Genomic DNA, 26,609 nt, shown 5'->3' with positions numbered 1-26,609 from the left:
GGTAGGTGAGTTGTGTCAAATCAAAGGAATCTTTTTTTTATCATACTCAAAAAATGGCTTGTTTACTTATTAGATTTGATTTACTAGCCAGCTTTGTGGCAGTATAGTAAAGCCCCAGTCTTGCTCAAAGTAGGGGACAGGTGGTAGAGGGAATGGAAGGTGAGGCAGTGACAGGATGAGGTCTCCACTGGCCAGAACGTTTTGCCCCAATACAAAGTTTCATGTGAGATCTAAGAGCACTGAACATGTCTTCTGTCTGGTATATATTTGGGGTCACAGGATTGGAGGAGGCAGGAATGAGGCTCATTCTCACTGGTGCGTTGAGATCAGGAGGCCTGACTAAGAGTGAGCCATAGATGGCTGCAGCCCCTCTCCTTAGTCCCATCCGGAATGCCACTCAGACTGGACTCTAGCACAGATCCATGCAGGCTCCATGATTGCCGCTTCAGTCTCTGTGAGCCCCTATGAGTCCTGCTTAGCTGATTTTGTGGGCCATGTTCTCCTGGTGTCCTCGACTTGACTCATCTGGCTCCTACATCCTTCATCCTTCTCTTCCACCGGATTCACCAAGCTCCGCCTAAGGAAATCTCTGTTACTGACTTCAGATGCTACCTGAAGACATCCTTAGCTTTTGGGCTGGTGGAAGCTAGGGGTCTGTTTGTACATTCCAAAATGTCTTGACCACAGTTTCAGGATGTTAGATCAGACACAGTGGTGAACAAGTAATGTCTATTAAGGGGGGCTAAAAGTAGCTTAATGTAATTTGGTCTTAGATTTGCAGTATTAGAACAATCATTGTTCCAAGCCATTCACTGGCTTTGTAGAAAGTTCAGTGTGAAGTGATATTTCTTTCCAGGAACTTTTATTCACAGCATCTTTGGGGTACAATATTCTCTGCTACTTTTTATGTCACTACCTCTAAGTATTTCCTTTCTTCATCTAATTTCTTGACTTTTTCTTTCTGATTTCTTTAAATTGTGAAGCTGCATTCTTTGTTGGTCTGTTCTCTGGTTTAATTAATCCACTTCTCAGACTCCACCATTTTAGTATAAAATAACAGTATCAAAAATGATACCTAACCTCCCTGGATACTGTTAACTGGCCTGACGTGTTTATTGTCTCTCCTGCTATGGGCCTTAAGTTTCACATGAACCCAGTGAAGTACAAGATGGAGCTACAACAACCTTTTCAGTTTTCATCTTAAGCAGTGAGTGAAATATGTAAGCAAATTTTGCAAAATGCTGGGAGATATAGTTTTTATATTATAAAGGGAAGAAGGTAATGATGTCCTCAGGATAAAGGGAGGGTGTACCTTGAATTCCAGGGTTCAGGTATGGCCCATTGTAAAAAGAAGCTGATGTCTGAGAAAGGGGCTCAAAATATTATTTTTCTAATGTATTAGAAAGTGGCTAGACTGTAGTCTACCCTACATAAATATTTATTCAAATAAATAAGGAACATAAATAGACTTCAGTGAGGTTAGAGAGTAAACTATGAATGTGAAAAGAGGATCTCTCAAATGCCTGCAAAGACTGACAAAATTTGATGACTAGCCAGGATACAAATGAGACAGACCACTGAACAGTAGCAGAAGAAACAGAAAAGGCTATGCCAAAGTCATCAAGTATTATAAACCTAAGGAATCTAAAGGGCAAAGCTTTTGTTTCCAGTGAGATAAAGAGAGATTCTAGGCTGTTATGAAGTCAAGTGGCACAATCTCATTTATGATTTAAGAAGAGACAGTGGATAAAACACACATGGAGTGGCAGAATGAGGTTCTCAAGAAATCTTCCCCTGCAAAAAAGCAGCAAGAACAGTGACAAAATTATATAATTGACTTTCACAGATCTCTGGAAATTAACTGGAAACTTGTAACAATCTCAGACTATTTAGAAGAAAAACTCCATGTATCACAATAAATCTATTGGTTTCTCTGGCATTTTAACTTTTATTATCTTGTCTACTTTTCTGTGTTACATGCTCAATTTGAAAATGACCAGCCTTGTAACTACTCAAATCATGAAATGCAGCACCCCGCAAATCACCGGAGAGTGAAACAAAGCTTTCTTTACAAAGTCTCCAGAAGATGGTTGCTTTTGGACCTGTGTGTCCATCCTCAGGGCTTGTCTTCATTTAACTTGACACTCTTGACTTTGTGCAGGTAAAACTATTCTCGAGACAAGTGCTAGAAAGAAAATCAGTAGCTTTTGTTTTGGTTCACAGCTATTTTAACAGAGACACCAGCTGCAGTTAGGAAGAACTTGATGAAAAACTTAAAATGAAAAAAAAAGTGAAACTGAGGTGATAATGGGGATGGGAGGGGCATTAAAACTTCACTTATATTTCTGAAAACCTAAAATGCCATGCAAAAAGGCAGATTAATTTTACATATATTGAAAAAAAAATGGCAAGGTCCTTATCTTTCATTCAGTGTGGCCTTGGTTTTTGTATAAACAGGAAGGGAAGGCCCAGACAGAGCTATGAATCACCAGGGAATGTTGAAGACCCTATTGCAGCCCCCACGTGATCTCTCACACACTTCTTTGGACTAAGAGACTTAACATTTCAGTGAATTGAAAGTGCAAAGAATATAGCTTCGCAGAAGTAGTCTTATAAAGACACAAAAAAATAATAGTAAAAGTAGCAAATGGTAATACACATAGTGATGGGTGGGGGTGTGAGTTTCTGATTTGTAGTTACCATATTATAATAGCTGAAATGTCAAGTTTTCAGCTAAAGAATTATGACTCACACAACAGGGAAACAGGGAAACCAGTTTCATATATAAACTAAACTGACCTTTACTCTGATATCACACTATTTTAGACAACTTAAGATTCCTCACCTTAAAAGCAAACAGAAAGTCATTATGTAGCTGAGACAACAATTGAGTAAACGATGTTCTGTCTTAAAATCTTCCTATTTCGTTTAAAAACAGTTATGTAAACCTAGAGCTGTGCGGTGTTCGTGATCTGAAGATGTAGAAAGATGCATGCTCATTGACTCAATCTATGTGAGTGAGGAGTGTGTAGAGCAAATTGTCAACAGAGCAAACATTTTTTTTACAACATAATTTTTATTGATTCTTTGGGAATTTCACATTATGCACCCCAATCCTCCCAGTCCCTCTATATCCTCCCTTCACTCCTGCAGCATCTACCCCCAGAAGAATCCTCCCTAAACAATTAAAAACAAAATAAAAAAATAAAAAAATCCCCACCTCACTCTTCCATCCTTCTAACACCTCTTCATGCAGTATATTGTTTTGTCCAATCAGCCCCACCCACAAAAAGTTCATTGCAATGAGTCCTTAGTCTGTTTCCAGGTCTCTGGCACATTATCATCACTGGACCCTCACCGAAACTCCTCTCAGACATCCTTCAGTTGGTTATCTTTCTGCAGGACTAGTCCTTCACACACACCAGCAGGTCATAGATGGGACAGATATTAGAGTGGGCCAACCCAAGGCCCAGGATGTGGGTCTGGGTGCTGGCTGAGCTTGTTGGTCCAGGTCACTGGGACTACCCCCTCCTGGCCAGGGGAAGAGCCAGCTCTCCTATTAGTATTAAATTGATGTTAATTCCAGTTAAATAATTCGGAGAAGGCTAAGGCAATAATCTCCTGGTCAATAATTAATGAAACGACTCACAATTCTGTCATAGACATGGAGTTAAAATTACATGCTAGAAAATAGTAATATAATAAAATAAAATTAGGAATCACAAAAAGAGGGTAAAAACATTTAAAAGGAAAAAGAGATATTTCAAATATAAGACTCAGAGACCTGTATACCCACATTTGTTAATTACCAAGGAGACAGAAGACTTTAAAATGGTGAAAATCAACTAGACCTAATATATATATATATAGCCCATGTCTGCCAACAACAACAGAATTAAGATTTTGTCAACTGCATATGAATCTTCTGTGACCCTCATGGCTAAGGGATTGACTGGAACAGAATAACAAGAAATGAAGAAATGCCAGAGAAGCTGGGATCTTTTGGGCTCTGGAAGAGATGCCTGGAAACTCTTCATGTTTAATTTATACTAGCTAGCTAATCTCTGTACCAGGTCTCTGTAGGTGAGTAGACCATCATCTATGAGGAGGAAGCTACCTACAGTGTCTGTATGCATTGATTTTAGCTCAATGTCAAAGACTGTAAAAATCTTTACCCATCCTTACTCAGATGGTATTGACAATATGAGACTGACCCAGGGAAAGATTGGCCATTCCAATGGATGATGTGATAGGTCTTCCTGCTGTAAATCATTGTGAGAGAATAGGATTACTGTTGGAAAGGTGCATGTCCTGGAGTACATCTTAAATACCTTCATTTCTTTTCACTTACTTCATCTGTAAATTTGAATAGCAGTGTGTTTAAATCAGAAAATCCTTCCAACCTTCCTACTTCACAGTAGATAATTCATCTCACCCTTAAACCCTTGAAACTGTAAGACTATAGTGTCAGTCACAGGGCAGAGAGAGATTAGTAGTAGCCTAATAATTCATCCAAGGAAAATTCTATAGTGACTGAAAATAACACTTTGCACAAAATCCGCATTCACAGATTTTTACAGAGGGACTGTGGGAAATTAGTTTGCATCCATCAGTTGTTAACACACTTCTGGAAGTGCCCATTATGAATGTGTTTCTGTTAACATGAAATTGAAAAACATACTGAACATGATTATTCCGTGTTTACCACTGTTTAGTATTTATTGAAATTTGGTTAATACCATAACAAATTAGAAATATCAAAAATGTAATATGCAGAAAATGGTACTTTAAAATTTTTCTAGTTCAATTGCACATAGCCAGGGCTATAGCAAGTTCCCTGGATTCCATAACAGGGAAGTAAGGGAGAATTTTGACTGTAATTGAGTTAGTTTCTTGATTAGGCTTAAGTAATTGCCTATAGTAAGTTCATTTGCTGCGTGTGAAAGATCTCAGAAATGTTTTATGCTATTGCATTTTATCCTATTTTGTATTTTTATCATTTCTATTCTTGCATATATTTTACCTATTTAGAGATAATAAATTTTAGAATTTATGTGTTTGTGTTGGGGGAGGATGAGAAAGGAGACAAATTACAAAGAACAACCTCTCAAATTATTAATGTTTTATGGAAAACATGTTTTTGCTCTTGCCAAGTGCCAGAAGTTTTTTTTATTTATTTTTTTTAAATTTAAGTGGTATTGTATACTGCATTACACAATACAGGCTGACTCCTGGTGAGTTCACTTCAAATCCATTTTGACAAGCTTTTAAAAGGAGTGCTGTCTACTTTCTCTTCTCATGTCTCCCCATCCATTCACTTTCCATCCCACCTTGTTTTATGCTGCTACAACCCTACAGAAATCATTCATTTTCATTCTCTATAGGTTGTCCCTGGTTGTCAGACCAAAAAGCCAATTTCACTAACATCACTTAAAAAAAAAAAAAGGACAAATCGGTTTTCTGCTTGTTTTGTTTCGACTTTTCCTGATCTCAGTCTCTTGTCTCTCTTTTGTCCGAACATCATCTACAGTGATTAGAATCTATGCCCTCTCCTCTGACCCAGCTTAGCCACACTTAAAAAGGGAACATAGCATTTCTAATTAGATTCTGCTCTATGATTCGGGTTCCGCCTGCAGTTCCATGCCGCCATAAATACAGTGACCTTGTTCTCCTAATTATAGTCGATTGGCTCCTTTTTTTGACACAAACTTCTGTGTTTTATTCTGGTGTGATGTTTCAGTCATCTACGTATGCTGATCTTCGTGAACCTAACCTGTTTGCAGGACTTGACTTTGGCATGTGGAATCCTCCATCTGAAATATCTTCCCTGCATTTTGCTGTCTTAGAGAATAGTTACCACCATTGAACACCAGAAAGAGTAAAACTGACTTATACATCTTTTCCAAGATCCTCCTCTTGACATTGGTAACTGTGACCTTGTTTTAGTACTACAAATTTTTATTTTTTCCCCTGTGATGTACATTATTCATGGACATTTTGCTTTGTTTACTTTTACTCTTAGATATCAATCTTTATTTTTAAAATTGTAATTTGAAAATATATTATTTTCAGATAATATATTGTGATTATGGTTTCTCCTCCCCCAACTTCTCCCAGATCCTTTCCACCTTCTCCTACCCACCTACCAAAATACACACCTTCTTTGGCTCTGTCTCATTAGAAAACGAACAGGCATTTAAAAATCCCACTTGGGATTGTCTAACAAAACATGGGGCTGGACCCTGGAGACCACTGATTTTTCACCTATCAGTTAGTAGCTATTGATTTCCTGTCTTATTTAGTCCACATATTGTTGAATCTTCATGGGTGCAGCTGCCTTGTCATGTTTAGAAGACCAGCAAGCAACCTGGTTCTCTGGTTCCTACAATAATATCTGTCCTCTCCTGTGATTTTTCTCTGAGCCTTAGGTGAGTAACCCAGACTCAGAAAAACAATTGTCATATGTTCCCACTTTTTTAATGGATCATACCTCAAAATCTTCAGATTTAAGTATAAAACTTGAAGTAACTCTAGGAACTATGAAACAGAAAGGGAGAAAAAGCTATACTAGAACACAGGTGATATGGAAAGGAAACAGAAAAATGGGGGGCTTTAACTGTGGAGGATAGGGGGAAAATACAGAGGGAGAGGGAGAAAGGACAGATAGTTAACACTTAAGAGTATCTGAAAAACACATAGGGAACCTATCTTTTAAAAAAGTAATCAAAATGTGTGTGTGTGTGTGTGTGTGTGTGTGTGTGTGTGTGTGTGTGTAAAACCTGCTTTTGAGTTGTTCATCAGGGAAATCCAAAAGTCTTCAAATGTAGAGAATTGCCATTGTACTTGGTTGCTTCACTGAACATGAAATGAAGCCTCTACTTTTTGAAGATAACCCACAGTGTGACACATTAACTTGGAGGTATCAAGCCAGACCTGAGCTAGAAGTATCCTTCCTAAGGACTAGCTCTTATAATATCCAAAGGTGCTATGCAAGCTGCCAATGAAGAAAAGAAATAAAAATTCTACCCACATGTAGAGCCTTCAAACACATTAGTGACCTCCTAGCAAGATTCAACCAATACTACTTTAGTGGTATTTTTCATCTTGGTTGTAACCAACAGCTGTCTAGTTGGACTTAAGGTCTTCTCAACAGGAGAGAATTCATTATTTGGACTGTAAACCTCACCAGCTACCCATGACTGGCGAGGAGAAACATTTAGATAGAGTCATCAAATTAGAGAAGCAATCATAGCCAGGGTGAAGGCTGATGCAGGAACCCACTTAGGCTGTTCATTAAGAACACCCAGGACTTGAGAGGACAACACATGGATCCTAAAATGCAAAGATCAAGGTTTCTACCAGCCAGCAAGTGCCTTTGCTTACTTTGTGATATCCATAAATTTAATTAATCAAAACGCTGTACCATACACAAATAGCACAATTGTACCCTGTTCTAATCCATAGACACAGCATGGAGTAACTTACAGACTGCCTTTGACAAACCAGTGTCACATGGTTCATACATAATATTATCTATATAGTCTCATTTCTCTTTTACTCTATTCCTTTTTCTTCTTATATCTTATAGAAAATCAAATCATAATTAAACATTACAATTTGGATATAGAAGTTGGGAATGTTGCTAGATGTGTCAAATGTTTGTCATTGTCGCTAAAATATGTCATTAATTTTTATGTTTCTCTGTACATCCATCCACATCAGTATCCTCAAATCTATGCTCCCAAGCCACATTTCCTAGGCTCAGATGTCATATAAATAACTGTTTGACACTCAACATCAGATACTGCCTTGCTGGCTTTCCCCTTTCCTCAATGTGCATAGCTAGATCTCTTCTAGTGCATATATTATTCAGCAAGGACTATGAGGTCATAAACCATAAATCCATTTCCTTTCATTCAGGTCCCTTTATACACCTATTTCCATCTTTGTGGCTTCTCTTATACGCTCAAAGCTCTGAGGCTCATCTTATTTTTCACCTTCCTGCTCATAGTTGGCAGCTCCTGACAGCTACCAGATGCCCACAGTACCCTTTACACATTGCTTGTCATTAACTTAAGAGAGATCGTTATTCACATCTTTAGCTTGCACATTTGTGCCATCTCTCTTCTCCAACTTTGCCTCTCATCAGGGGAATAATTTTCTCTCGTTAATGCAAGACCTCTTTAATACTGTAATTTCTCTTCCCTGAAACATTTTGATTGGATGTTTGTAATATCTGAAATTTATGTCATTTGTGTAGTGAATAAATGCTTTAGCATGCTTGATGCATTATAAGAGGAAAATAAAATCTTAAATTTTGTTTTGTAATTTTTTGTAATAACACATATAGGATAGGACCATGATAATAACATAATTTTAGAAGTTCACTCCAAAATGGAAATGCATGACCTTTGTTTTAAAAAAAAAGCACCACAATCTGAGAGAGCAAGAACAAAAATTAAATCAAGCACAGGACTTTTCTAAGAATGGGATCTTGTATTCTGCATGAGTTTCATGCCCAGGAACTTGACTCTGTGTATGTGTTTCAGACAGGTGTCAGAGGGGAACAATTGTATTGATTTATTTATATGTTGAAGTATCTATATAATATAGTGTATGCGGAAGTTTCTGTCCTGCCAGAAACTTCCAAACACCTGGCAGCTGCTTCCCTATTACCACACACAAGCTGATGTTAATTATCAATGCTCGGCTGGTAGCTCAGGCTTATTACTAACTAGCTCTTACACTTAAATTAACCCATAATTAGTATCTATATTTAGCCATGTGGCTTGGTACCTTTTCTCCGTATGACATTCTCATCTTGCTTCCTCTGTCTGGCTGGTGATTCCTGACCCCACCTTTTCTCTTCCCAGCATGTTTAGTTTTGTTGTCCTGCCTACAGTTCCTGCCTGGCTAGTGGCCAACTGACATTTTATTAAACCAATCTGAGTGACAAATCTATACAGTGTACAAGAGTATTATTTCACAGCAATAGAGTTAATAAATACCACTTAAGAAATGGAATGGTATACAGAATAAAGTGGAATAAATATGTGAATTGATGCACTTTTACTGTGCTTTGACATAGAACATACAGTAAACGGAAATACATAGTTAATAAGAATCTATGTTTATTCTCAAGTCTATTATCCATTGTAGTACAATGTATGGGTTTAGTGTGAAGATTCAGAAATCAGGCTACTTGGGTTTTAAAAGCAGGCTTTGTCTACCACAGTAGGTGTTGGTCTTGATAATGTTTCAGTTTACCACAGTAAGTGTGGGTCTTTGGTAATGTTTCAGTTTACTGGGCATCACTCTAAACACCATAAGAACATTACAAAGAATCTATGGTATAGACTTGACATGTAAATTATTCTATCTCAAGTCCTTTAAAGAACACCTAGAGCAGTAAAAATTTTAAGCTTTCTTTAAAAGTCTGTGTATTAAAATTCTTTTATTGAAAAGGAATGCTTTCTTGTTTCAAAATTATATGCATAGATTGCTCCTTTGTAAATTAATGCCTCTTATTAGATGGGAAATGTTTCTTTATATTGTTCATGTGGAATTACAAATTTTACAATGAAATTAAGCCCCTGATGGTGGAAATAAATGATGTCCTTAATTTTTTAATTTAAATTTGAATATCTAAATCCTGTTTAATTGATGAATTTTGTTAATTGTGTTACAGTTCATAGGTTACATAATTTTAGAATCCAATTCATTTGAACCTTAACATTTCAAGCAGGTATAAAGAAATTTAATGACCAAGTTTTTTGGAATTAATACAATATAGAAAATCAAGTTATTTGCTTTTGCTTTTTTATGTTATTAAGTATTAAGGCTATATATATATGAATATGGGTCACATTTATTTCTGATGGTGAACAGTTTGTTTTCTTTATTTTAGAGAAAGATAGATTGCTTTGTAAGCTAAGCAATTATTCTTGTGTGCAAACTATGAATCTCAGCCATCCTGAAATGAATCCAAAGTATTAGTTTAATCATCAAATTTAGAATATCAAATAATATGCCTGCACTATTGTCAGTGTTAATGATAAATTTGTTCAACTAATTTACTTTAGATGGCTTTTAAGAAGTTATTCATAATGAACAATATAACCCTTCAAAAGAAATTCTAACCAAGCATGCCTTCTAAAGAGGAATGCATAAGTACTTCTAGGCATAACATCTGTGAGTTGTGAAGATTGCTTGGAAAGTGTGAGGTGACACTGTCACGATCACTCACTTCTTTACCACACCTTGTGCTCAGACTCTTTCCTCTCTTGCAGATTTCACTATTTAAATCTTTGTCCAATTTCTTCTTTTCATATTAGATAGTATTACTGAAGTCTTCACTAACATCTACGTGACCAGTTTTGGCCCTGTCTCAGATACAGATATGGTGAGTTTGTTTGTTTGTTTGATTGTTTTTCAAATATCAAATATGTTTCTTAACCAATTGGAAACTGGTGGTAATTTAGAGTCAGTATGTATCATTATTGTCACAGAATTCTTTATATATTTCATGTCTGGACACATGAGAAAAAAATTTGAGGATGTTTTTCTTTTTTTTTCTGTGGAACACATCTCCAGCTTGGATGTTTAAATGAGCTCATTATATACATCTTCTATTTTTCTCCCCTAAAGTACCTACCTAGATGTGATGTTGCATTCAATTACAATTTATGTAAAAACAATTGTATTATTGGTGATGATTTTCTGGAATGAAGGCATTTTCTCGACTTCCATATGACTGATGAGTTTCATAGGTAGTTGCTTCTCACCAATTAGTGGTATTACATGAAGATGTCCTCATGTCATAGAGGAAAGTGGTTTCCTTGTACAGTCTGCACACACAAGAAGCACATGCAAACCAAACCAAAGAAAACTACAGTGTTGAAATTACTGGATTTTGTTGAATTGATGCTATTTGTGTTTCTTTAAATGAGATATATATGGGAGGGAAACTGGTGGGGTAAGATAAATTCTTAATAATGTGTAAAAATGTTAGTAATCATCCCTCCATTTCTATGGCTAACTACAGTGCTCTGTAATAGAACATTTTCTTGAAATAATGTTTTTTCATTATTGCCATGTCATATTATGCCATATCTCTCAACTGATAGCTGCCTGGATTCCCTGCCCCCTATATGGACCTCTCTTGTCTCATGCTATCTCTCTGTCAACTAGGAGGCTCACATTCTCTTTCAGTCCTCAAGCATTCTCTACTGAAGACTCTAACACTTTAAGTTCCAGGGAATGAAAATCAGAAGGGATGGCATTGTTGGTTTTGTGTCCAGTCCTCCTACATTGTCAACTCTTCCCATTTTATTATGATCTCTCTGCCTTCTGGGAGTGAATGGAAGTACTACCTTTACAATGATTTGCTTTCTCTCCTATCAGAACGAGGCTTCTACATCAATTAATTTCTTCTATGACTGGAATGGTGAACAGGGTGACAGGGTGTGAGGCTGAGGGAAGAGCTTCACTTTTGGGCAAGATGTTGACACAAAAATGGTGCAGTCTTTCAAATTCTTTCAAAGTGACAATTGAATGGCTTCTTTTTCTACAATAGGAGAGAGACACAGGGACAATTTTGGAGCAACAGGAAAACATGCTGTAGAACTTCCTCTGTCCATCAATTACCTGCTTTAGTTTTTATTGTTTGATTTTTTTCCTCTTCACTGCTAGGGATTGACTTCAGAGCTGTACTGCTCAACTACTGTGCCTGAGCTCCTGACCTGAAACATTAATCTGACATGTTGTGTAGATCAATGAAAGTGGACAGGACCTTGAAATGATGTCACATACCGGTGTAGCAGCAATACATAACCCAAATCTCATAGGCTGGTTGTAAAATGAGTTTGTACTAAAAATACTTCTTGTTTTAGTGAGGCTAGCTTTAGTAGATGTTTACAAATTTTAGATATGTAAATAAATATTTAAATTGTATGTAGAGAAAACAGAGAAAGGGAAAATTTTATGAAGTAGTATATTGAAAAGCCAGTAGCATAATATACATATGATGTGTGTATAATGGTTTCTCTTGGTGTCATACTGCTAGCTAAATAGAAAGAAAAATTCTATGGAATGACCAGGTATCAATAATTCTGCAATGCTTGCACTCACTGTATTATGAATATAAGAAGTAACCTATTGTAATGGAAGTTTTGATTTTTTGGAAGGGAGTATTTTTCACCTAAAAATTTCCCAAATGAAGAACATATATATTTATAATCAATTTCTAATAGTTTATGTTTTGTGTTTGGGGATTTTTAGGAAAAAATACTCAGGGTCAAAGGCGAGTGCGGTAGCGTACACATGTATTATCAGTACTTCCAAAGTGGAAACAGGAGGGTCCCAAACTCAAGGCCATTCTGGGCCCCAGGCAGTGTGAGTCTCTGTTTCTAAAGTGAGCCAGAGAGGTGGGTGAGGGATGGAAGATGGAAGGAGGAAAGTAAGAGAGAAAGGAAAGCACAATTGTATTATTTCTGGCAAACTCTGTGAAAGTGTTTTTTTTTTTATAGAAGTGATAATATATTTTATTACTCTTTCACTTCCACTGAGATAATCAAAAATTTACTGTTAAGTGTGTAACCATGAAGAATAGATTGATTTTTAAATGAATCTGAATTTCACTTGAAATACTTTGGTCTCATCAGTGAATAGAACCCAAGAACACTTATTGAAAAAACTATTTAGTATGTTTAAAATGTACTCTTATTTGGTGAAATCCTTGCATGTTACAATAAATATTAAAATGTGCTCATCTTTCCAACTGCATTTAATTTAGATTGATTTGAGTGTACTTATACTTTATAACATTTAAAGAAAATATCAGTTTTTGTTTTAATTTTCTTTGTGCATTTGAGGGCACACATGTCCTAAGGCTGTGTGTGTGTGTGTGTGTGTGTGTGTGTGTGTGTGTGTGTGTGTATGTATGTATGTATGTGTGTGTTCATATGTGTGTTCATACTTATGGAAAGATTTTGAAAAATGAAATTGACATTTACAAACTCCCTGAAAGTCTGTCCTTTAATGCTTCTATCCTCAAAGAATCTCATACATTTTCTTCATAGGATTTCTAACTTTGTATTTTCATTTGTATATTTGGTTCACTAATAGTCACAATTAACTTCTTTGGAGGAAGTATTACTAACCACAAAACCAAAAATGGCAATATGCTATATCGTCAGTGTCCACAATAGAAGTGTCAATGAGTGTATTACTCAAAGTAAGGGGCAAACTTACTGAGATCTCACCCACAGTCAAGAACTACAGGCAAAGAACTGCAGACTGTGGGGATCCCAGGGATCAGTGCTGGTACTGGCTGTCCAGTCCTGAGTGGTCAGCCTTGAAACTGTAGACACACTATCAACAAAATAGATGGATAGCAGGCTTTGTATTTGTATACACACATGCCTACACAAACATATTTGTGTACATGTATAAGTGTGTGTATGTAACAACAATAACCAAGGACACTAAAAGAGGCTATTGTAAATGTATGTTGGGTGTATGGGAGATGTTGAAGAGAGAGTACATGAGAGGGGCTGGATGGAGGAGAGGGAAGCAGAAAGTGATGCAATTCTGTTTCAATTCCAAACATAATTTTTTTAAACTATCTATATTAGGAATATGAGCAGGACAATATAAAACACAAAACATTATCAACTATTAAAAGGTTTATTAGGCATTGAAAGGGCTAAGTAGCCCTGAGAACAAAGACAGAGAAAACAACAGAATGCAGAAGCAGAAGCAATTTGAACCAGGGAATGAAGGAGGACACTTAGGGATTTGTGGTTGGTATGTGAAATGAATAGAAAATTTCTTACATAGTCCGATAAAACATTTATGTTATGTGAAAAAAAAGAGTTCACTTGTCCAAGGCAGTGAGCTCAGATTTTAGTGAAGAATGTTCATCAGCTTCAGGAAGCCAAAGCTGTAGCTGAAGAAGAAATGTGTGAGGGGGTGTGTGTTTCCTAGGACTACCTTTCCTGGTGACTGAAAACTCACAGCATGCCAGTCCTAGAAGCTTTGTCTGAGAGGAATCACTAAAGGACAGGAAGAAAAGCTTCCTCCTCCTGAAATGCATTCGAGTGTCCCTCCAGATACCTACCCTGACTAGACGTGATACCACATAGCTAAGAAGGGAAGTGCTGACATACTCCATCTTCTAATCCAATTCATGGAAAGGGGGTAGGTTTGTAGGTGAGACAAAAAATATGGAGCACTGGAACACATAATAAAATATGATAGAAAGATTATTTAGAGTGAGTGACAAGATCTATACTTGTCTAGATCTAGGGAAGACGTATGAAATTAGAGAAAATTTATTTTGAAATCATATGTATACATATATATATATATATATATACACACATGTCCATGGCTATCTATATCTATATATAAATATATTAAACATACATAGAAGTAACATAGCTCACATTAACATACAAACTCACATTCCAAGTTTGCTAGAGGAGATTAATTTGATGTAAAAGAAATTGAAAATGTTGTCAATAAAATATTCGTGCATGAAATTCTCAAAAAAATAATTTAAAAACCAGGAAGCAATTGAAATATAAAAGAAAATCTTCATCAACTTTGTGATGAGAAATGACTTGGCTTTCATGATGACAAGATGAAATGTTTCATTCCTTATGATTGACACTTATTTTGCAGGTAAGTTATAAAAATAATGATGGCAAGTTTAGACTTTTGTTTAGTGAAGACGAGGTAATCTAAACAGACATGCCCCAAAAGGGAAGGAATAACACACATTTTATTACCTACAAGTAAATGAGGATATGGGGGCATATGGTTCATGTCTCCTAGAAGCAATTTGTTAATAAGAACAAATAAGGAAGACATTTTACTTTCCCTTTAGTAGTGTAACTGCAATTCTTTCAGTGAGCTACATAATCTGTAGCAAAAACGAAGCCCTTAAGTTCTCTTGTTCAGGTAAGTGATGTAGATTTGTTCTGACATTAGCTTGATAGGAAATAGCAGCATAGCACAAGAACTAAGGACCAAATAAAAAACAATGCACGAATACACATAATACATATGTACATGGACATATAGACACATGTTCACACTTGGCTATCAAAACCTCATTAACAAGCGTAATTGTCCAGAGAGAGTTGTGCATTTGAATTATAGTTAATGATTCTAATTACAGTGTCTGCAGTTAAGTTAAAAATCTTTAATTTCAGTATTAAAAAAATTAATGAGTAAGAAGGTAATTAAGCTTTAAAAAGTCCTGGTAGCTAACAATGGGCAAAGTTTTCAGTAGGTATGCACACTACTCTAATTTCTCCCACACCTGACCCACCCCCATGTGTTTGCATATAAAGAAATATGTCCTTTCTATAAAAGACATAGAAATGTCTTCTTTTGTATTTGTGAACATTTCATTGCGTATGTATGTTTTTCTGCAGTAGCAGTACAGCTACAAATATTGCACTCATGCCTATAAAAAGATCCACAGTTCAAGCAGTTGCTCCTTGCTCAGTGGTAGTGCTATAGCTTGAGCATTGGAAATTTTAAGTAGAATTGCCTGTTCTCATCCTTGGTATTACTAACAAATTAGGCAGACAGGTAAGTGTGACCTTGACATATTAATTACATTGAGCTACTTGGGTCATATTTTTTCTCCCTCTCTGTAAATACAAAACACATTATCTCAGAAATCTAAGAAGCCAATTCAATGTTGTATAGTTCAGAAGTACAGAGAGGTGTAAGCTAGTAGTCTAAGTGGAAAATTCACATGGGACTTCCTTGTTATCCTTCCTCACACTGTCATTTGTCAATGTAGTTGGTTTAGGGAACTTGGCATGCGATGTATATCAGAAGTGAAGTGATGATGCTTGCCCATTTTAAAATTTGTATTTAAAAATTAGTTTCAGGCTAATTATTGAGCCATTGGAATGTGAAGGTTAGACCAGAAGGCTACTTTCACACATCAGATATTTTCAAGCCCCATACAAGAATGTTTAAAAACGCTTCACAAAATGTGATTGATAAACACCTTATTAGGATGTTCTGAAGATTGTTAACTAGTTGTCTTCTGGGTTTGTCTAAAAAAGTGATGTGTATTAGGTAAAAAGTATAATACATCTGTAGACTTAGATTCTGTGTGGACCTCGGATCCTATAGCAGGTATCCGATGAGGGGAGAAGGAAAAATGAGCTAAAAAGAGATTTTTCAGGCAAGGTGCGACTGTCAGCTGGGTTGGAACAGGTTGGGACAGGGGTGCTAAAGGAGAAATATGCCAGTTATTTAAAACATATGCATGTATGCATCTGATGACTTGTTGACCTATTGGACTCAGACATTGAAGAAAAAATAAGAGTGAAGGTTTGGGAACTAGGTAACATTTCCAGAAAAGAGAATAAGTGAAGAGCCCACCCATTACCTTTTGGGGGGCAGGGAGAGTTGTGTAAATTTGGAACATCAGTATTAAATGTCCTGGTTTCCTAGAGACAGAGTGACATTTCTCAACCTCCACATTCTGTTGTAAAATTATAACTAAACAATTATGATTTCTTAAATTAGAGTGATTTTTTTAAACTAAAATTTGCATGGACGGGAGAGATAGATCATCAATTAAGAGTGCTTATTGCTCTTGCAGAAGACTCGGGGGTTTGATTCCCAGCACTCATGTTGAGAGGTTCATAAATGCCAGAAAACTCCAGCTCCCGGGGATCTGACACCCTCTTCTGGTCTCCGCAAGAATTTGTAGACAGGTGGCAGACACACAAACACACAGAGACGAAGACACATAGGACACACATACGAATTTAAATACAAAATGTTCATCTTTACAGTAAAACTGGAATCTAACCTGAGTGAAAAGGAGGAGTTTAAATTTAGTCCTCATCACTCTCCACTTCCTGACAGTGGATGCAGTACCGCAGGCTGCTTCCTGCTCCTTCTGAGGGACTTTTCCGTTTTTATGGGCTTTACCCTGTGGCTGTGAGTCAAAATAAACCTTTCCTTTCTAAACACAAATAAGTGAATAGAAATTTGGAGACTGGATGCTTGGTTCCTAGACTGCAAGTCTGGAGGTGTCTTTCTGTTTAGGCAAGTAATCCAGAAATTGAATGTGTAGATTAAGAAGAATAATCTTAGCCATTGCTGTCAACACCCATCCATTTTCCAGGGCATACCTTACAGATAGCCTGGCAGACATGAGATGATCTCAGATCCCACGGCGGGATTCCAACGGTAGCAACAAGAAGAAGAAGATGTGTGGCTTAAAGAATATCCGTAGAGGACTGTACTGCAAAAGTAGTGAGATGAAATCTCTCTCCTTTCCTATGGCAAAGCTGAGGGAAAAATTGCTTAAATATGTCATTAGATTAAGAACCAGGAGGTGTTTGCTGATGGTAGCAAAAGCAGCCAGATTGCAGTGGGCGGAGGCATGTGGGAAGTGAGGAAGTGGAGAAAGAGTGGAGGCAAGGTTTTTAAGCAGCATGGCTGAGAAGGAGGTGCTGCAGAGGGCAGCCGTTATAAGGCATTATACCTCTCAGTGAGGCTTTTATTTTTAAAGATGGCATTGAACTTCTCACTGTTCTCCGAGCATACCATTATCACTAACAGCTTGCTGCCCTTGTACATAATTCCTCCCATACTTGTTATACTGATCTACTGCATTGCCAACTGGATTTTTTTTTTTAAATGTAGTCAAGGCTACACTCAAATTTAATTTTCTCTAGTGCTTTTTTTTTGCTGTCTTTCAAATAGTAAATCTTTCCTTGTACTTCACTTTGTAGTTTCCTTACTTGTGTGTGTGTGTGTGCGTGTGTGTGTGTGATGTGTGTATGGTATGAGTGTGGGTGACTTTGTATGCTGGAATGTAAAGATCATTGTCTTGGCATAGTTGTGTTTATATAATTTGATAGAATTAATAAGCAGATAATGTGCCCCTGACAAACTTGGGACAAGAGGTATGTAAATAGAACAAGGATCTGCCCTCAAATTAATCACAGTAAAATGAGGGAGGGTGCTAAAACTAACTAATTTTAAAAGAGCATGATAATGGTTTTATCAAAATAGTTATAAATGAACACAGTAGTGGAGGGATTATGGAGAAAACATCTAGAATTCTCAATGGTTTATAGGAAAGGAAGTTTAGCTGAGGAGGGCAAAAAGTCCTCTAGTTGAAGACTGAATAATCCTTTAGCACAAACTGATAGTGAAATTTTAAGTTCACTACCACTAGAGCTGCGAATATTCAGGAGAGCGGGGCTAGGAAAGTTCTCATAGTCTGGCTAGGAAAGCTGCTGTAGCTAAGTGAGCCCCAGAGCTGTGTTCTTGTGCTATCCTTGACACCCCTGGCTCCTACAATACTCCCTCCCCTTCTTCAGCATGATTCCTTGAGCTCCTCCTCATTTTTGGCTGCATCTGCTCTGAGCACTTACTGGATAAAGCCTCCCTGATGACAATTATGCTAGGCTCCAGTCTATGAGTACAGCAGAATACCATTAGGAATCATATCATTGACTTTTTTTTTTTTTTTTTGGCCAGTCATGTTTGGTTCTATCCTACATTTCTAGGCTATTCAATCTCTGGTTACCGACTCTCTATGCAGTGTCAGATAGGGGCTCCCTCTTTCAGCATTGGTCTTAAGTTGGGCCAGTCGTTGGTTATCCACTCCCACAAATTCTGTGCCACTTTTACCAAAACACATCTTACAGGCAGGACAAATTATAGTTCAAAAGTTTTGTGGTTGGGTTGGTATCCAAGTCCTTCCAATGGAAAGCTTGCCTGGTTAGAGATGATAACCAGTCCAGGCTCCATATCTCCCATTACTAGAGTCTTTGCTAGGATTGCTTTTGTAGATTCCATGGAGTTTCCATTACAACAGGTTTCTACCTCACTGTCCAAATGCCCTGCAATTCCAGTGTCTCTCCCAGTACTCTCTCCCTCCATCACTTTCCCTTACCAGATTCCTCTGGTTCACATCCCCACCTGCACCCAGTTCATCACCAAAACCTATTCTATTTTCTCTTCCCTGGTAGATCCATGGGTCTCCCCTTGAGCCCTCCTTCTACTTAGCTTCTCTGGGACTGTGGATTGAAGCATGCTTATGCCTTACTTCACAGCTCATATTCACTTATGAGTGAGTACATACAAGGTTTGTCTTTCTGGATCTAGCATACCCCACTCAGGATGTTTTTTTTTCTAGTTCCACTTGTTTACCTGCAAATTTCCTGATGTCATTTTTCTAATAGCTCTGTTATACTCCACTGTGTAAATGTAAATGTGCTACATTTTGTTTATCCATTCTTCAGTTGAGGGACGTTAGTTTCCAATTACTGGCTATTGTGAATAAAGCTGCTACTAAAATAGTTGAGCAAATGCTTTTGAGGAAGGATGGAGCATCCTTTAGGTATACACCCAGCAGTGGGTCTTGGGGTAGATTGATTCCTGACTTTCTAAGAAACTGTTCTATTGATTCACAAGCGGCTGTACTAGTTTGCACTCCCACTAGCAATGGAGGAGTGTTCACCTTGCTCCACATCCTTGCCAGCATGCGCTGTCCCTTGTTTTTCATCTTAGCCTTTCTGACAGGTATGGGATGAAATCTCAAAGTCCTTTTGATTTGCATTTCATTGATGCCTAATGATGTTGAACATTTCTTTAAGTGGCCATCGGAGAGTCCTGTTGAGAATTCTGTTTAGATTTTTATACCATCTTTAAATGGATTAATTTTTTTAAATGTCTGTTTTCTTGAGTTCTTTATATATTTTGAGTATTAGACCTCTGTTGGATGTGGAGTTGGTGAAAATCTTTTGCCATTCTGTGCATTGCCATTTTGTCCTGTTAGCTCTGTCCTCTTCTTACAGAAGCTTGCTAGCTTCATGGGGTCTCATTTATTAATTGTTTATGCTAGTGGCTGTGCTATCAGTATTCTGTTCAGGAGCTCATCTCCTGTGCCAATGCATTCAAGGATACTCTTCTTTTTATCTTCTATCAGATTCAGTGTATCAAGATGTGTGCTGAGGTCTTTGATCCAATTAGACTTGAGTTTTGTGCAGAGTGATAGATATAGATCTATTTGTAGTCTTTTATGTGCTCACATCTAGTTAGACCAGCACCAAATATTGAAGATGCTTTCTTTTTTCCATTGTTTATTTCTGGCTTCATTATCAAAAATCAGGTGTCCATAGATGTGTGGGTTTACTTCTGAGTCTTTGATTATGTTCTATTTAACAACTTGTCCGTTTTTATTCTAATACTCTGTGTTTTTTATTACTATAGCTCTGTAGTACAGCTTAAAATAGGGATAGTGATATGTCTGTAAGTTCTTTTATTGTACAGGATTGTTTTAGCTGTCCTGGGTTTTTGCTTTTCCATAAAAAGTTGAGTATTGTTCTTTCAAGGTCTTTAAAGAATTGTATTGGAGTTTTGATGGGGGTTGCACTGAATCTGTAGATTTCTTTTGGTAAGATGGCTATTTTTACTATATTAATCCTATAGAATCATCAACCTGGAGACCTTTTCATCTTCTGATATCTTCTGATATAAGATTTGAAATTATTGCTATACAAGTCTTCTACTTGCTTTATTAGAGTTACCCTGAGGTATTTTTTTGTAGCTATTATGGAAGGTGTTATTTCTCTGATTTCTTTCTCAGCCTGTTTGTCATAGGAGGACTACTGATATTTTTGAGTTAATTTTGTAGCCACTTCATTGAAGGTGTTTATCAGCTGTAGGGGTTCCCTGGTAGAATTTCTAGGATCGCTTATGTATACTATTATATCATTTGTGAATAGAGATACTTTTACTTCCTCCTTTCAATTTGTATCCCCTTGATCTCTGTTAGTTGTCTTACTGCTCCAGCTAGAATGTCAATGACTATGTTGAATAGATATGGAGAGAGTGGTCAGTCTGTCTTGTTACTAATTTTAGGCTTGATGTAAATTGCCTTTATTATGTTTATGTGTGTTCCTTGTAACCTTAATTTCTCCAAGACATTTATCATGAAGGCATGTTGGATTTTGTAAAAGGCCTTTTAAGCATCTAATGAAATAAACCCAATCTTTTTTTTTCTTTCAGTTTATTTATATGGTGGATCACACTGATAGATTTTCTTATGTGGAGCCATCCCTGCATTTCTGGGATGAAGCCTAGTTGATAATGGTGGATGAACTTTTTGAAGTGTTCTTGGCTCTGCAAGTATTTTATTAAGCATTTTCTATCTATGTTCATGAAGGAAATTGGTCCGTAATTCTCTTTCTTTGTTGAATCTTTGTGTGGTTTGGGTATGAAGGTGACTCTGGCATCATAAAAGAAATTTAGTAATGTTCCTTCTGTTTCTATTTTGTGGAAGAATTTGAGGAGTGTTGGCATTAGCTCTTCTTTTAAAGTACGGTAGAATTCTGAGTTAAAACTGTCTGGCTCTGGGATTTTTTTTGGAGGGGGTGGTTTGTGTGTGGGGGTGGGAGATTTAATGACTGCTTCTATTTCCTTAAGGGGTGTAGATCTGTTTTATTGTTTATCTGATTTGGATTTAATTTTAGTGACTGGTATCTATGGAAAGAAAATTATGCATTACTTTTAGGTTTTCTAATTTTGTGGAGTACAGGTTTTTACAGTATGACCTAGTGATTCTTTGATTCTTTCGATTTCCTTGGTGCCTATTGTTATATCCTCCTTTTATTTTCTTTTTTTGTTGATTTGGATAGTCTCTCTATATCTTTTCCTTAGTTTGGATAAGGGTTTATCTATCATGTTAGTTTGCTCAGAGAACCAACTCTTTGATTCATTGATTCTTTGCATTGTTCTCATTGTTCCTATTTCATTGATTTCAACACTCAGTTTGATTATTTCCTGCTGTCTACTCTCCTTGGGTGTGTTAGCTTCTTTTCATTCTAGAGCTTTTAGATGCGTTGTTAAGTTGCTAGTGTGAGAGCTCACCAATTTCTTTACTTAGGCATTTAGTGGTATGAACTTTCCTCTTAGTGCTGCTTTCATTGTGTCCCGTCAGTTTGGGTATGTTGTGCATTCATTTTCATTAATTCTAGGAAGTCTTTAATTTCCTTCTTTATTTCTGTCTTGATCCAGTAATCATTCAGTAGAGAGATGTTCAGTTTCCATGAGTTTTTGTGTTTGCACACCTTCTCTTTTTTCTGTTGTTGAAATCCAGCTTTAATCTCTGTTAGTCTGATAGGATGCAGGGGGTTATTTCAGTTTTCTTTCATGACTGAGTATGTGACCAATTTTGGAGAAATTTCTGTGAGGTTCTGAGAAGAAGGTATATTGTTTTGTGTTTGGGTGAAATGTTCTGTAGATATCTGTTAGGTGCATTCATTGCATAACTTCTGTTAGTTCCCTTATTACTCTGTTCAGTTTTTGTCTGGATAACCTGACCATTGGTGAGAGTAGGGTATTGAAGTCTCCCACTATTAATGTGAGACTTGATGTGTGATTTAAGATTTAGTAGCGATTCATTTACAAACTTGATTGTACTTGTGTTTGCAGCATAGATATTCAGAATTGAGATGGTATTTTTCCATTGATGAGTATGAGGTGTCCTTCCCCATTTCTTTTGATTAATTTTGGTTGGAGATACATTTTGTTACCATTAGAATGGCTACACCAGCTTGCTTCTTGGGTCCATTTGCTTGAAAAATCTTTTTCTAATTCTTTACTCTGAGGTGTGAAGGGCTTGATGTTGAGGTGTATTTCTTGTATGCAGCAGAAGGTTGGATCCTGTTTTGTATTCATTCTGTTAGCCTGTGTCTTTTTGTTGGAGAATTGAGAACATTGACATTGAGAGCTATTAATGACCAATGATTGTTAATTTCTGTTTTCTTGTTGGTAGTGGTGGTAGTGTGTGTGTGTGTGTGTGTGTGTGTGTGTGTGTGTGTGTGTTTCCCTTCTTTATGTTTTGCTGGTGTGAGAATATTTATTGCCTGTGTTTTCATGAGTGTAATTAATCATCTTGGGTTGGAGTTTCCTTCTAGTAACTTCTATAGGGCTGGTTTTGTGGATAGATATTGTTTAAATTTGACTTTGTCATAGAATCTTGTTTTCTTCATTATGGTGATCTGTAGTAGTCTTTGCTGGTACCTATGGTCTCTTAGCATCTGTGGGACATCTGATCACACCCTTCTGGCTTTTAAAGTCTTCATTGAGAAGTCAGGTGTAATTCTAATAGGTCTGCCTTTGTATGTTACATGGCCTTTTCTCCTTGCAGCTTTTTTTCCTCCTTGCAGCTTTTAATATTCTTTCTTTGTTCTGTATATTTAGTGTTTTTTTTTTTTTGCTGTTGTTGTTGCTGCTGTGTTTTTTTTTTTAATGTGACAAGGGGATTTTTTTTTTCTGATATAATCTATTTGGTGTTCTGTAAGCTTTTTTTGCCTTTACAGGCATGTCCTTCTACAGGTTAGGAAAATTTTCTTCTATGATTTTGTTAAAAATATTTTCTTGGCCTTTGTGCAGGGATTCTTTTCTTTCTTCTGTTCTTATTATTCTTAGCTTTGGTCTTTCATAGTATCCCAGATTCCCTGGAAATTTTGTGTTAGGAGATTTTAAGATTTAATGTTTTGATTGGCCTATGCATCTGGTGCTTCTATGGTATCTTCAACGCCCAAGTCTCTCTCATATTCTGTCTCTTGTATTCTGTTGGTGATACTTCCATCTCTAGTTCCTGTTAGCTTACCTAGATTTTCCATTTTTAGAATTCCCTCAGTTTGCATATTCCTTATTGCTATTTTATTTCCACGGTCATGAGCAGTTCTATTTGTTTCCTTCTACTGTTTGTTTATTCTTGGCTTCCTTTAAGGGATTTATTCACTTCTTCCAAATGTTTGTGTCTTTTTGGCTTTCTTTGAGGGATTAATTTCCTCCAATTTTGTGTGTGTGTGTGTGTGTGTGTGTGTGTGTGTGTGTGTGTGTGTGTTTTCTTGCATTTCTTTAAGGGATTTATTCATTTTCTCTTTAAGTGACTCTATCATCCTCCTAAAGTTGGTTTTAAGTTCATTTTCTTGTGTCTCAGCTGTCCTGGAATATTCATGCTTGATGTAGTGGGATAGCTGGACTCGTGCTAACATTTGCTTTGGCTGTTGTGGATTATGTTCTTACACTGGCATCTAGGCATCTAGGTTTGGTATAATTAGGTCTAGTCACTGATTTCTGAGTGTGTCTTTGTTGGATAGGTGTTTCATTCCTTGGTTTGTTCCCTCTTTGGTCTTCTAGTCTTTGTGGTCTGAATTTCTGGCAGCCTGCCTGACTTCTGGACCAGCAGGTATTTCCTTCCAAGTTGGAGGCTAGACTTATGGCTGTTAGCTTGGCCTTTGTTCCAGCAGTAGGTCTTCACTAGAGTTGGGGGGGTAGGACATGGTAATGATGAAGGGAGTGGGGATTGGAGAGAGTATGTGGGTGGGGTGCTCTGAGAGAGTAGAGGAAGTTCATGAATAGGCAGTCTATCTGAAGTTCTAATGACAGATCTGGTCTCTGGTCCAACAGTGAGTCTGCCTGAGTTTACCTATCTGTTCTTCTGGCTGGTGTGGTCTGCTTTTCTGGCTGGTGTGGCCTGCACTTGTTCTTCAGATTCCTGTGGTCTACACCTGTTCTTCTGACTGGCATGGCCTGCACCTGATTAATGGGTATCTGCACAAGCTGGGGGCAGGGCCACAGCAGTGGGAATGGCGGTCGGCTGATTTTTTTCCTTACAATCAATGCCATTTGTATTATAGACACTTTTTATATAAATATTGGGAATTCATGGGAATTCTCTTACTTTTTTAATTGCAAAATTAATGTAAACTATACATGGCTGGTTATCTGATAGCATTTTGTTACGGCATCTATGGAGCCAGCCCCAACCCTTGGCCATTTGTTGCTGCTTTTGCTTTTCGGTCTACAGTTTTTCTCTGTTTTGAAAGAAGGGATAACACCTTAAAGGTGATCTGTGCCAGTATGCCTTCCCCGATATCCAACTCTTTCCCAGAGACTTTTCCATATATTACTTCCTTTCATCATTCTAAGAATTTTGGCAGGTTGGTTCTATTATTATCACACTTCCCAAAATTCAAATGAAATAAAGACATTAAATAATCTGTTCACCAGAAATTTCCCTGATCTACCTAATTTAAGTAGCAATTACTAGCATACATTTTGTATTATGGACCACTATTTTAACTTTTGATCTTGTCATTGAGTTTGTTTTGGGTGTGCAAAGAAGATATTTTTTTTCTTGATACTTATAGTTTCTTTGTGGGGGATTCAATCCTGTTTTCTACGTGGCTGTACTAAATTTGACCCTAACCATTACTGTGTAAGAATGGGCTCCTCTTCTTTATACTTAAGCTAACATTGAACTGTTATCTTTTTTATTCCCTTTTTTATATAAGTAAAATCTTTTTTATATAAGTAAAATCATATATCTTTGTGATTTTCATTTTCCTTGTGATGAGGGATATCAAACCACTTTTGATATATGTGTAAGCTATTTTTAATGTTTTATTTAAAAAATTCAACATTTAGGATTTTTAGTCCTTTATTTAAGTTGTATTGTTCTGTTACTGAGTTATGTTTCTGTCAATCTATACATTGTATTTTCAACTTTTAAAATGTGTTTTTAGTTTCCCTTGGTTAGTTTTGCTTTTGTTACTTAGCTATTTAGTACACACATTCTTAAATATTTGATAATAAAGGAAATCCCGAAGAAGACCACTCTCCAACAGTTGTTTCATTTTTCTAGAAACTTGGCAATTTCAGGTTTTATGTTCAGATCTGACATCTCTTTTGAGTTCACTTTTATGTTGTGTGGAAGAGAAGGACCCATTTCATTTTTGTGAACCAGGATTTCCAGTTTCCCCAACACTGAGAAGCAGAAAATATGAAAGAGACAGTCTATTCAGAGACAGTAACACTCAAGTCTCAATAATGATTCTTGTAACTTCCCATAATCCATTAATTTTCCATATCTGTGACCATTGTCCCCTTATTGGTCTATGAAAAGGGGGTATTTCACTGTAATATCCTGATGCAAAAGGGTATGGGTATATATGATATAATGAAAATATCATAATATTTGGAAGTATAGGGTTTGAATTGCAATTCAGAATTTTAGGAATTTGAATTTTGATGCTGAAACATTTCTCATCAAGTGATAGAGATAATTTGAATATTTAATAAAATAATTACAAATTTTAAATGACATAAATTATTTCAGGATGATTTGCTATCCCTGCAATATAACGATAAGTGATTTTTGAATATTTTTGTTAGGTATGCTTTAATAACAAACTGTAAGAATATAACTCTACTGTATCACTCTTCCATTAATTATTTAAATTTCCTGACCATTAACTGCAAAGGGAAAGTCCAATTACTTCATCTCCACATTGTTAAAATAGCTGTGTTGTTTTTCGAGTTTCTGTTTGATTGAATATATTTGTGTACAAGACTTTACAATCTTATACCAATTGGTTTTATTGATATTCTGTTGATCTTAAATGCCCTACCTTTTGAGATGTTTGTGATATTAATACTTTAAGTCTGTTGGTTAACTCCCTTCAAATACAAACTCATGAGTCTGAGGCTAAATATTCTTGTTTATTTCAGGTTTATTTTCAGTTATTATATAT

General features: G+C 36.6%; 1 protein-coding gene across 4 annotated transcripts in view; it reads left to right on the top strand.

Annotated features, from left to right (window-relative positions):
• The window catches only part of Gabra2 (gamma-aminobutyric acid type A receptor subunit alpha2), a 140,981-nt gene that overhangs the window by 50,974 nt on the left and 63,398 nt on the right, over nucleotides 1-26,609 (top strand). For all 4 annotated transcript variants that reach the window (XM_052735081.1, XM_052735080.1, XM_052735079.1 and 1 more), the window contains exon 4: nucleotides 10,335-10,402. In XM_052735081.1, coding sequence (XP_052591041.1) covers nucleotides 10,335-10,402 — 68 coding nt within the window. The remainder of the gene's footprint in view (nucleotides 1-10,334; nucleotides 10,403-26,609) is intronic.

The sequence above is a fragment of the Peromyscus californicus genome, unplaced genomic scaffold (genome assembly GCF_007827085.1).
Source record: "Peromyscus californicus insignis strain IS unplaced genomic scaffold, ASM782708v3 Scaffold_13__1_contigs__length_99412109, whole genome shotgun sequence".
In the NCBI taxonomy this organism is placed as follows: Eukaryota; Metazoa; Chordata; class Mammalia; order Rodentia; family Cricetidae; genus Peromyscus; species Peromyscus californicus.
The sequence above is the reverse complement of the archived record's forward strand: the minus strand, read 5'-3'. Positions and strand labels throughout refer to the sequence as shown.